This window comes from Atta cephalotes (assembly GCF_000143395.1).
Source record: "Atta cephalotes unplaced genomic scaffold scaffold00015, whole genome shotgun sequence".
NCBI lineage: Eukaryota > Metazoa > Arthropoda > Insecta > Hymenoptera > Formicidae > Atta > Atta cephalotes.
In genome coordinates, this window is record NW_012130079.1 from 275,391 (window position 1) to 289,754 (window position 14,364).

Genomic DNA, 14,364 nt, shown 5'->3' on the forward strand with positions numbered 1-14,364 from the left:
GAGAGAGAGAGAGAGAAACCGTAAGGAATTTTATGGGAACGGGTGTGTATTCGACGGCGTACAGAAACGACGATATCTTCCGCGTTCTTTCGCGATTATGACGAACGTTCGACAAAAGCAAAGAAAAAACATTGAGTTTCTTGAACGATACGCTCCACCAGTACGACTCACGTGTGTCATGAACTTAGAATTTAGAATGGTTAATCCGCTGCGACGAAACGTACGTTCACTAATCACTAAATGTACCGATAACGCGCAATCACGACGAGCAAAGTTCCGAGAAAAATTATACACCGCCTCCGTTACTCCGTTCGACGATATCTACGATCGTTTAATTACAGCCGTTCGACGTATAAGATCGACGTCCATTCACATAGAATGTCTTGTCTGTTACAGGAATATGCTGATAAGAGAATTGGCGACCATTTGGGTCGCCGTCCTCTTGTGCCATCCTCAGCTAACGGACTCTCAGGTGAGCATTCAAGTATACGTTATCGAGCCGAAGTTTCAATGTTCAGAGCATGCTACGTGCGTTACTCTTTCATTAAGTACTTGCATAGAGTGTCCAGGACATCTCGGCCTTATAAATTCATTAAATATTTTAATGCTATTTATAACAAAAGAAAAGTTTTGCTAAAATATTTAAAAAATTAGCCAGATACAGATCTGAAAATAATTTTGTTGAATCATCAAAATAATTATGTACGACACTTTGATTACTAGAAGGTCAAAATTTTTTCAGTATTATCACACTTGAGTTACAGAATTATTTTTATAGTCCAACAAAATTATTTTTAAATTTTAATTTAATTTAATTTATTATATATGTAAAGACATTGAGGTATGCAAGAATGAATGAATAAACAAATATGTATCTAGCTAAATTTTTAGATATTTTAGCAGTTTTTTTTTGTATACACATTATTAATTGTATACACTGTGGGAAAATTTGTATCGAATATAACACATGTCTCAAACGATCCACTCAAATTTTTCATTTAATATGAAACATAAAATATTATTATGTTTAATATAAGATAAATATGTTAGAAAACAACGCAGATATTGTGTTTAAAAAAAGTGATCATAAAAAATTTATTAAAAAACTACTAATTTAAATATAAATTTATATACAATATAAATGTTAATAAAAATATAAATATATTTTGGGTTGTTAATTGCGAGCATGTGAAAAATTATCAATAAATTATCAATAAATTACAATAAATTATCAATAAATTATTTTAAATTAAAATCTGCTTAATGTTTACATAAATTTATAGTCTTTTGACTTTATTAGTTTATGTATAGCATAATTAATTAAGACAATTTATGTTTTTTTCCTCTAATTTGCTCGTATTGAACGTTCTAGTGCCCCTGTAAGGATTAAAAGTTAACTGTCATCTATCATCTATTGATATTCACGTTCATCTTGCATATTGCACGTAATACATTGTGCAGCTGCAAAAAAAAAACATTCGAATTAATCAATCTGTATACTGTCACCTTTTTCGTGACTCAATCATTGTTTTTTATCTCTCACTCCTCAATAGGAAAACATTTGTGAAACTATATAATAAAATCTTGCATAAAATTTGTAATCTGCAATTACATAGACATATTTACAAAAATAAATGTACAAGTATTAATCTTTTATTATTTAACAATAATATAGCGAATTAGCATATATATATATATATAATTTGCATATATATATATATATATATATATATGTATATGTATATGCAAAATTAAATTTTTAAAAAAATTATTCAATAATTGAAAAAGAATATCTGTAATATATAATTAATTGTGTGTTTAAAACACTTAGAAATATATAATTATGCATAAAGAAAACAAATTAATCCATGTATATAAAAATGCACAATTATTCCTAAATTATAATGTAGAAATATTATAGCATGAAATATTATATTATATTTTCCGCGTGGCAAAATTTTAAATAAAAAATCTATGCGAAATAATTATCTATAAAATATTTATATCTCAAAATTAGATTTAATTTTTGATAAATATTTAGAAATTTTATTATTCCGACAAATCGCTACATTTTGGCAAATTGTCTTAACTCAATTTTTGCAAAATTTTTATCAATTTATGATACCATTATTGTCCACAACTTGCCCCTCTCCCTCTCCCCCTCCTCCCTCCACCCCCTCCCCCGTTCCCTCTCTCCCTCCCCCCTCTCTCTTTTTATTACCTGCATGAATTTGATCAAATCATCTCGATTTTGAACACGCTGTGTGTGTATTCCAATATTTGCTGCCAGTAGTATTGAAAATCTATAATATGCATTACGTGTACTATAGATTTTCAGCATTGAGAGTAAATATCGGGATCGCAGTCGTAATCACGGTCGGTTAGACGCGAAGAATCTAAGTACTTTTGGGGAGGGGGGGGGAAGGTAATTTTGTCTATGATGAAGAAAAAATTGCACGGCAACGGTCTGCCGAGGCGATGGGTGAGGCGGTCAAGAAGAAAACACGCGAGGTCGAGTCTCGCACGATACAAGTCCTACGTCGAGATTCTTGCGAGTTTCAACTATGGATCATGAAGTAATTGGTATGTCGGCGGCGCGGGCGCGGAGGCTGACTCTCCGTAGGAGTTAGCGGTGCCGGAGTTCGTTTCCACGAGATATGGCATATGTAAGGTGAAAGTGAATTTCAGTGCACACAATGCGCGCACATACACGTCGTGTCTGATACGCACGCCAAGTTGCCGCGCGATCGCACACAGACGCAATATTTTAACTATATTACAGAACTGGTAGCCCGATATGAGGGAGAGAAGAGAATGTAACAAGAATGCAAGTCCGAGGCAAGCATGACGCCTTAACGAAGGTCCTTCGAGAAGCGAAACATTCCTCTTTAAATCTAGCGATCTGTCCAGCAATTATGATTATTATCATAGACAATACATAAATCTTTGTGGAAAATCGTTGCAGAACGGATGCACAAACAAAATTTAGAAATTTCTCTCGTAAAATGGATTTTAATGGATTTTATTGATTTAAATGATTATACATTTTCCTTTAGTTCCTCCTGCAAGTTTTCATTGCATTTGGTTTGGTTTTACTTGCCTAATAAATGTATGACATATTTCATGACATCAAAAATTGCTCTTATCGTAACGTGTTATAAAGAAATGACTTTATAAAGAAATGACTTTCTGACTTTGAGTTGCATGTGGCACGAAGACTCGATTTTCAAGCGTATCTGTGCGCGGGAATGCACGAGGGTGCAGCGTTTCTATACAGCTGGTATAACTCGCACCTCTCGCAGGAATGTAGTCACCGTTATATCATTGATACGCACACGCATAGCAACATTAGCAACGAAATATATATGGACGAGGACAAGTCGCTCTCATGGAGTAGCGGATACTTTCCGTGCTCTTGAGAGACGGATGCGAGAAACGAAGATCGTTGGACAGATTGCATCTTCACTTTCTCCCGCTGGATAACAATGCGTCTAGCATGTCTGGGTCTAACTGGCGCCTTTCCATAGTTAAATCCGACACGCAAAAATTCCGGCTTCCCAGATGTGAAGCAATCATACCAAAAATTTCAAGATTTACGATTTCGAATTACCTTTATTTGACAAAGACCCTATAAATTGATCTATTGGTATGAGAAATATTTATAGCAAACATTTATATAAAATATAATGTTTTTATTATCTACATATTTATTACAATTTGCCTTTTATATATGGAAAGAATAGTTTTATTAAAGTATTTAAAAATTTAGCTGGACATCAATCTAAAAATAATTTCGTCAAATTATCAAAAACAAAATACTTAAAATCATTTTCAAATTTATATCCAGCTAAATTTAAATACTTTTGCAGAATCGTTCTTTTCGTCTGTAATAAATTAAAGATTTTTTTTTTAATTATTTTGTGATTTTAATTTACTTTTAACTTTAATAGTTCACAAAGATAGTTTGATATTCTTATTACTTGTTAAATTTCGTTGCAATGACAATTTGTCTCATTAGCCAATAAATTAGAAAAGTTTTTTTTAATTTTTATTATAAGCGAACTTTATGTATCTTCGATGCGATTTAGAACTCGACTAATCAATTATCATTCAATTTATGATCAAGTGTTAAGTATTAGTGTTAAATAAATGCTCTTTCTGTATTGCAGGTTCCTACTACAAATGTCTTTACCTGTCCAAACGGTAAGTAATAACATTCACTTATAGATTAGTGGCGCGTAAAGCGTAAACAACAAGTGGTACCTAAAGCGAATTTTTCCTTTTCTTTCCGAAAGATTATATTTATTATTTGTAGATTTATCTCTATTTAGACAAATTTAAAGATCATTCTTTAGAATGATTTAAAATTACTACAAAAGAGTACGAGAAATTATTTTAAGCATAAAGATACGCTAATTTTAAGTAACTGTAAAAAAAATATAATAAATATATTATAAATAAAATATAACACAATAAATGCCTTTATGTAAGCCTCTGTAAATTAAATATTCATCAACGCGATACAATTTGCAATCAATGGAGCTGTACTTACTTTTATAATAGTAAACAGTAAATACATAAATAGTAAATACATAAATATTTAATTTATGTATTTATTATTTTACTATTATAAATATATCAATATCCGCTCTCATAAATTTTTTAAAATTAATTACGAGAATTCCTACACTCGATTAAAACAGAATCTTAGTGCTTAATATTTCTATGCGAATTTATATACATTCTGATCACATTCTTCACGATGACACTTCAAAATCAAAAATTATTCTGGCGTGTAGCAGAATCAGATATGTATATAAATTTACGTAAAAATATTTAAACACTAAGATCCTGTTTTGATCGAATATAGAGAGGAATTCTCGTATTTGGTTAGATTTATTCTCATTAATCTAAATTCGTATTATAGAGGTGTATTTATTTATATTAGATTTATTCTTGAAGTCATTAATATTTTATATTATTTTAATTTAACGACTCACGTTCTTTTCCATTACTGTAAATTAACTTTAATCTATTTTATAATTCTAAGAAGTCTGCTCTCTCTCTCTCTCTTTCTCTCAAGATGAAATTAATCCGAGAGTAAAGTTAATCTACATTCATAGAAACGAGCATCAGACGATTGATTTATGAATAAATTCCACGAATCGATAGCAATATAAAACGACGCAAGATAATGTGAAAGTTGCTCTGCAATTATTTTTTTGAAACGGACTTCACGAGTTAATCTGGAGACATCGTAGAAATCGTCATTCTCAAGACGGTCAACTTATACATTAGTGGACTCTTACTTTTGCGATCGGCCTCCACTGAATAATCGAGCTCTCATTTCGTAGGTTATGAGAGAATAACTGGGCAATAAAAAATCAGCGCAAAAATGATTTTCACGATTATTGAGAAACCATAAGCTGTCATTACGGCTAATACCGTACAACCCGCTGTTTGGATAATTGCGGAGAAAGATAAATCACACATTGATAATATCCGATAGAAACTTTATGGGAATAAGGCACGAGTGATAATTCGATAATAAAAAAGGAGCTTGTTTATTTTGACTCGGCGTTTCTCATTCGCAAATATTTTTATTGCAGGTAGTGACAAATTTTGCAGAATTAATTTCTTGCGTTGTACGTGAAACAATTGTATCTTCGTCCAATACGCGTGGTGCAGAATACAATGCAAATAAGGGAAACCAACGAAAGATTTCCCCCTTTTTTTTACTAGGACGCGTCGTTACTTACATTTAAATCACACAGAGATGCTTTGAATCACAAATTGCACGCCAACAATTATGCTTCGCTCTGGCAGTAGCGGAGTTTCAAAACTGAAACAAGCACGGCGCATGTCCGATAAATAAATCTTGTAAGAGACAATGAGAATAAGAGTTCGTAACGCTGCTCCACTTTTCTTCGCCAATGCAATTAAGTAGGTTACACGTACCATATGGGGCCGGTTGGTCGCTAGCCATAAATTGCGTGCGCCTGAAAAATTGCGAGTGCAGCTATTTTCTTCCGTATTTTCTATTTTCTCGTTCTTTCTTACTTCAATTAATCAACGATTCATTCGATCACGCCTTTGATCTCATCGATTGTTGCACATCGCGATAGAAACGATTTCATCGAGAAATTGCAAATTTGTTTTGAATTAAATATCACTTAATATTAAACGTTATCAACACAAATAAATATCATTTAATTTAAACAATATCGCAACAAATTAATATCGTATTTAACTTACAATATATTTCATTTAATATTATATAAATATAGTTCAACATTGAACAAGTGAATAAATATTGTTGAATATTGAACTATAATAAACATATATAATTCTATTTATTAGAATAAACAATGGATTTTCAGAATTAAAGTAAAATAGAATTTTAATTTCAGAAAGTAAGTATTTGTATACTAATACATATGTAGCTAATATGTTACGTTGATTCGATAATTAGAATAAAATCTATATTCTAAAGACATATAATTCTCCATTCTTTACATAAATATTACTTTATTAACATTTTAAGCAACTCTGAAATCCATTGCAAAACATGTAATATATTTCTTTCGTCCTCGTGTGTACAACATTCTTACATTCCACATGTTAAGTACATGAACCTTCGAAGATATAACATTTTAAAATGTGAATAAAGAATATTAAATTTCAAATTAGGATCTCAAAATTCAAACTTTAAAATCAAGTCAGATCAAACTTTATCTTAATGTATGACGTTTAATGATAGCAAGGGCTGTGTTTAAGTGGAAATATTTGAAAGCTCTATTTGAAGGCCGAAATTTTCGACGCGACGCACAAATCGAACGTGTGAACATATCAGGTAGATTCAAGGGTATAGACATTAGGTACGGGTAGAGAAGAAAAGATAGAACGGCATTCCTAAACCATGAATCCCTTTCCCTCTTCTCTTTTGATCGCCTCTTTCTCGTCCACCATCGGACCATCGCCGTCGTACACATAACGGCCCTAAAAATATACATCGTTTTTCGCATTCACGCCACGGTTATATGTTTGCACCTTGGAGGAAACTCGACCAAGCATCGTCGAACGGGATTCCAAAAAGTAGAACATCCGGCAACTTGCTCGTTCATCTGTTCTTACGCGATTCACGCATACCACGTACGCTTCTTGTAAGAAGGCTTTTACTGGACAAAAAAAAAACGAGGAAACAAATATAGAGACTGCCTTTCCGCATATTTGCGTGCCAAGTGAGTCAAAAGATTACATCATTCATTTGCTAGCTCATCTTCCTTTTATCACCAGTCTCTATTCCAATTTCTTTCGCATCTAAAATATATTCCACTGAATATTCTACTGAATTTCATTGATTTTAGTTACCATTGACTTTATTTCTTTAAAGTAGAAAAATTCAAGCAAAGTTGAAAAATTTATGTTTAAAATACATTTCATATGTTCCAAACGGACCACTCAAATTTTTGTGTTCATTTAACATAAGATGAATAATATTAGAAAATAATGGATATTATGTAAAAAAATGATTACAAAAAAGATAATGCTGACACAGTTTGTAAACAAATTGTGGAAGTATATTTTATATAATTAATATTTATGATATGTATTTATTTTAAATGAATACGTACTTGTTATTTATTTATCTTAGAATTTACGTTTAAATTTTAAAACACAATTATTTTTATATAACCTGTTCACTTACTCATTTGTTATTTTAACATTAAAAAAATGTTGAATATGAATTTAATGCAATATACATATTCAAATAACACGATCACATTAAATTAATACTCAAACGTATTAAAAAATAAATACAAAAATTATAACAAGGATCAGTCTTAGCACAATACAAAATTTTGTTTTTACTGTATAGATATACATATAGATAGATATAGATATTCTTGTTTCAGATGATCGCTATATTTCAATTTGTAATAGCGGAATGTCGAGATTTCTTCCAAATCGAAATCAACTGCGATGCGTCATTAATATTACGTGCGATCATTGGTTGAAATATCATGCGTCTCGACTGCCGAGAGAAAATAATATTTCACACACGTTCTTCGAACGAGAAATGCTAATGGACGTCGAGAGAACCGTGTGCGTGCATGGCCATTTGACCTTTTGAAAGAAAGGAAGGTCGTCATCGAGTCTCTCTCAGCGAATAATCCAGCACCAACTGCATCAGCAACATGACTCTGAGTGATGCTGCGTCTCGTTTCTCTTTCACGCAACTTGCGTGTTTTAACGAAATGCAAAACAACTTTAATTACATTTCACATTGGGTCTCTCGAGGTTTCATCTAGCACGGGGCAGCGGGAAAATAAACGTATTTATAATATCCATCAAAAACAAAGAAGAATAAAATATAATAATAAACATTTTTTCGTTTATAAAATAATTTAATAGAAATGTCTAGAAATGTGTGTGTAATGTTATATGATTCGATTGGAAAATATCCAGTTATGAAAGAATTCACTCAGTATACGCATTTAGATTTATGACGTTAGTCATAAATTCTACCAATGTAGTTTAACTTTAATCTCGGTTTAACTTGGTTCAACTTTTTCTAGTTCTAAGAATTAGTAAGTTGTACCAAGATTAAAGTTAATTTACATATAATAGAAACGAACATAAATGGTTGTAAAATTATGAGAAAGATCGATAGAATAATTATTTTAATAAGAGAAAAATGCACCAATAAATGAATAATACAAATAAGAGAAATTCTAATAATATATTCAAATGAATTTTAGCACTTCATAATATACTATATGTAGATTTTTAAATATATTTTTTAATTCTTCAAATTGCAACGCTGATTCTGTTCGTCGAACTCGAAATGCAATATTATAAATTAAATCTGAAAATAATACCATAAATTGATCGTCAATTTAATAACGATGATAAATACTTTAAAATAAAGTATCTTAATACTACAAAAAATAAATACTACAAAAAATTTTATTGCAAAAAATATCATACTAATAGATATATTAGGTGTGGGAAAAAGTTCGTGGTCGTTTTTTTAATGTCATCTAACAGGAAAAACGCCACGAACTTTTTCCCACACCTAATAATTTACTTTGATCAAATATTTAATACATGACACCATTTAATAACAAGTAGAAATCGTTAATAAATAAGCATGAATTGAATAATTAGAAGTAGATAATTCTTTTTTATATTATCTATTTAAAGTTAGAGAATAAGTTAGTTCTACCTGGTAACATCATTATTTTCTGAACAATGAAATACGCTGTTACGCGCTCTATTGTATTCTTAGATAACTGCGAAATGTTATACCTTCTCATAGCTCGAAACATTAGTATAACATCTCATTTACATAGCTTGTTCAGAGATTCTGCAAAATACAATATCGTTTGTTATACAACAAGATTCTGACTAGGACGAGGTGGTTTACTTTGATCGAACCACTGACACGAATCGAGTTCGCGGAAACTTGACGAGTATTCTCGAATGATATACGACATGCCGTGAAATAGAAGCTTGTGCCGGGAGCAATCTACAAGCTTCTTACGATATCCACATCGATCAATGCAGAAAATTATTTTGATGCAATTTCTCAATCGAGTGAGCAAACGCATCAAATTACTCTTCGACTAATCAGATTTGAGAAAATTTTGTGAATCAGATAGAAGATATAAATTATATATATCAAGAATATTAAGATAATCTGGCTGCCATAAAAAGAATATTAACAGTTTGGCAGAAAAATTAAACTAGATTATTGATAATTGTATAAATATATATAAATCAATAATACGATCTATCAAACTCGTTAAATTATTATCATTATGAATTGAGTAGTCGATATATCCAAAGCAAGCAGCAATATCCAAAAACATAACAAAATTAGGTATTGGCATTTCTAGATTTCTTAACTCCTTGGTTACAAATTGAAAAAAACAGAATAACAAGTCACGATAACGTCAAAGTGATGACATTAAAATAAATCGGAAATGATTAAAAAATGATTTTTAGTGATCATTTTGGCGTCATTTTGATATCATAATGATTTGTTGTTCTGCTTGGATATGCAGTTATAAACTAAACTCTAAAATTAAAAAGTTATAAACTCTAAAATAAAAAAGAAAAATATATTTAATTGTAAAAGAAATTATATCCCTACTATTACAGAGACAAAAAATGCAAAAAAAAGAATCCCCAAATTGTTTTGTTTCAAATATAATTATCCATCAGTCATATTTAATAAATAATATAGCGGACATTTTGTTCTAAAATCAATTAAAATTTTTATTTAAGTTTTAATCAATAGAATTCTATTTTAATAGATAGAAATTGTATTTTTCATGCCATACTATACACGTTTTGTTCACTAAGAAAAAAAGTTGTTCATTTGACTAAATTAATTTAATTTGTCTACATTTGTTTCCTTCGATGAAGAATATACTTAGATCGAACATATTATATTTGATTTAAATGCATATATTCTCCAAAGAAAAAAATAAAAACAACTAAATTATTAAGTGAAATAAACAATTTCTGTAATCAAATAAATAATTTTTTTCCAAGTAAAACATTGAACCTCATTAATTTTTTTAAAGAAAATCTCATTGAGATTTAGATTAAATGAGAAATATAAGCTGTAGAAGTTTTTTCATTCTCACCAAAAAATTTCAAACGATAATGATTTTTGTCAATGAGCTATTTAATTTCACTATTTCATGAGATTCTTTTCGACTTCAATCAACCCTTTAAGGCACATCGTATGCACTAAAAACAATTGAGGCCGTTGTGTCGCTGTCAGTGCGGACTGTACAGGTCACCGATTAACCGCCTTTCCTGTCTTCTGTATGCTTGTCAGAAAATAGTTAAAAGTATCCGGTTGCACGGAAGCACCTGCCGGCCTTAAAATAAGGCTTCCCGCATCAATGCCAATGTTTTCTAGTTTCCAACAAAAGTTTCACGTTTCACGTTTCAGATTATGATGATAAATTAAAGTATATAAAAATGTATAAATGTATCCCAGTCTTTACTATAATTTTAGAGATCATCAATCAATTACAATCGATACAACATGGTACTCTAATAATCCCCTTAGCAATATTACGTGCTCGCGACGCATTATTACAACTTTGCGCACAGACAATCTTTAGATCTAAGACAGACAGTTTAATGCATGTTTCCTTGCACAGGATGGGAGCTGCGAGGCATACACTGTTACAAATTCTTCAACATCAGGCATTCCTGGGAAAAAGCGGCGGAATTATGCAGGAGGTAAGGCATACTATCGATCTTTCCCTTTCGTTATAAATTATATAAATATTTAAGATTTAATTTTTATAGAATATAATCTCTTTCATTAGAATAAACACATGGTCCGGTATCCATATATTATAGTTCTTATGTCTTATATTTTTTATTCCTAAATTATAATGGAACTTTCTTTCTTGCTTTCGCCAAATATGTATCTATTTTTTAAATTCCATAAGACCATTAATTCAGCTATATAGAAAACATCTCTTATTTTAAGATTATCTCAATCTTAGAACGTTATTGATGTAAATTTTACATACAAATGAAAAAGATTATTGAGCGTTAAGCTATGCTAATTAATAGTCATCAAAAAGAGTCTGATCTACAAGTACTAAAAGAGGACGATATGGAATAAGCTTTAAATGTTCGATCTATACTATTAAATCTACAGTGTCAAATTTAATTCAATCTAAACTGTTTAACTCCATTTTTTTTAATACAAAACAGTGATACACTGGATAGAAGCATAGTGGCGACTCAAATTAGATTAAATTTAATTGATACTATATAGATTTTTAACAGTGCGTTATATATATTATGAATATTATAAATATATAGTTTGAATCTAATTATAATGGTCAGTATTATAACAGACAGTGTGATAAATGATTTCAATTTTTGAACAATTTTGTGTCATTTTGTGTTATTAGATATCATGAAAAAACATTGGTCATCTTAAGAATTGAATTTGATAGTGCTTCTTTTCTTTTTTAAGTTGATAATAAAATTAAATTTAGAAAGTCTAAATTATAAATACTTTGCTATTAAAAGTGTGATGTGTTAATTAAGAATAAATTGACGTAACGATAGCTGTATCACTCAATGTCGATAGCGTTTCAATTAAGTATAGCGTTAAAGTAATGTCTTATTAAGATTAATAAATTAAATATTAATGTACAGCTCTGCTCATTCGTTTATTCAAATCCATCAGTTTATTTAAACAAATCACAAAACTGTATTAGCATCTTAAGATATTATTTAAGATGATATGAATACCGATGAATTTTGTTTCCCGAGATAAAAGAAATTCTATTTTTCTCATTCTTCTCGATTATGCTCCATTGTAAGATGAGTCATTGATAGTATTGACGGATTTTTTGCAGATACGGGAGCGAACTGATGGTGGTGGAATCGTACAGCGAGAACAACATGTCGGCAAACATGATCAGCCGGCATTTGGATCGTTACTGGCTGGGTCTCGCTTCGCTCGACTACTTACGTACCAACACACTTGAATCTGCCGCGGGAATGCTGGTCTCGCAATACGCCGGTTCGTACGCAATTCCGTTTCACTTGATTTGCAGACATCCACCGCACATTCTGCGAGAGAAGATCCCGTAACCGAACGCATCCTGTGCAATTTCTCTACCACTCTTCTTCCTTTTTTTTATCTGTTTCTTGAGTGCGACTCGCACTCTTCGCCATTAACGATCGACTGCTTAAGAGACCTTGACCGATATTCCGCATGAAACAGTTATCAAATGTGACTCTCAAAGTGAAGGGAATGAAAATTCTATAAGTTACAAATGCTCAATTCTCAATATCACAGTATTTATTCGATTCAAAAATATGATTTCGAGCTCTTCATTTTTTTTAACTTTCAGTTCTCCTAAAATCTCATTTTTATGTCATTAACTCTTCAGTGCCATACTATATCTTTTTGTCATGGGTGTGGCACACTGTGTAATACGTACTCAATCCAAATTTTGGCTGCTTACAATTTTCATAAAAACGAACATATCGTAACAAATTTTTTTCACAAAGTATTTTAAAACCGCAAATGTGAATACAGAACTGAATAACTAAAGCCTCAACAATCTAAGGGTTTTAATGCTTAGATAATATTTTTTTTGTATGAGGTATATATTTATAGGTATATGTACTCCGTTTTGTAAACTGCGCGCCAAAATTATTTTCAATCTTGAAACGCAATTATAAGCCAAATTGAGATAATAACACCACAAATCAAATTGACAAGCAATTTAATAATATTAGTTTCTTTTTAATCGAATTGCTGCATATTAAGAAATGTAAAGTCGGCGGCACATGATGCTTGTTTTTTTTCTGGATTGCTAACTGGATTAGAATCTCTAACAGTGCCAGCATCGCAGCCAATACGATGGCAAGAATCTAATCCAACTAGCAATCAAAAAAGAAAACGAGTATCGTGTGCCGCTGACTTAACGGTATCAGGTAAATATTATACATGTATCTTCATTAGTAAAAAAGTTACAAGCAATAAAGTAAACAAACGTGTCAAGTAGAATGTTTCTTTTTTCGAAAAAAATGGGGAAATAAATCGATTAAGCCATATCGAGAGTGGCAATGAAGGATTAATTAATCAAAAACTAGTGAGTGTCACTATTTTGCGCAAAAATCAAATTGATTACAAAGTCTGAGATGTAAAAGATATCTGCATTTTTTTAAGACAGCAAGAACTGTTAGAAATTAAAAACTATGAATTCATCTAAAATACCCATATATGCAATATGAAAAATAATAATAAAATCTTCGTCTTTGTGTTCGGGTAAAAATTTCTTAACATATTACGAACGTATTATGAAATTAAGTGGTTGATAATCATGACGCGGTCGTTTTGCACAAAGCTTGACCTCGCGTACACGCGGGGCCAGTTTCTATCAGGGTCACGGAACACGGAACTCATACGAGTACACGGGACGAAGGCACACTTTTCCCACAACAATACTCAGACGTCGTTTCTTGTTGGTTTGCTACAAACTGCAATTTCCTCATCTAACGCATTTGTATACTAAACCGCACTATTAATTATGCTTGAACTTAATTATGTATCGCTAGTAACAGATTACTCAAGTAAAGATATATGTATAATCAAATCGAGGCAATGCCTTGCATTATTAATAAGCATGCAGTAGTTGAGATATTCATATTGTTAACAGACTATTATTAAAATCATTTAATTATTCTTTCTATACATATATGAAATGTATATATATATATATATATATATATATATATATATATACTATAGTATAGTACGTAGTATTATTAATTTATACTACTACTTACTTACTTTTT

At 30.8% G+C, this 14,364-nt stretch overlaps 1 protein-coding gene across 1 annotated transcript in view; it reads left to right on the forward strand.

Moving 5' to 3' along the window:
- The first annotated feature begins 400 nt into the window (after positions 1 to 400).
- The window catches only part of LOC105618129 (sushi, von Willebrand factor type A, EGF and pentraxin domain-containing protein 1), a 37,089-nt gene continuing 23,125 nt past the window's right edge, over positions 401 to 14,364 (forward strand). The window contains exons 1-4 of the mRNA XM_012199671.1: positions 401 to 472; positions 4,170 to 4,203; positions 11,187 to 11,268; positions 12,411 to 12,577. Of these exons, the coding sequence (XP_012055061.1) occupies positions 401 to 472; positions 4,170 to 4,203; positions 11,187 to 11,268; positions 12,411 to 12,577 (355 nt within the window). The remainder of the gene's footprint in view (positions 473 to 4,169; positions 4,204 to 11,186; positions 11,269 to 12,410; positions 12,578 to 14,364) is intronic.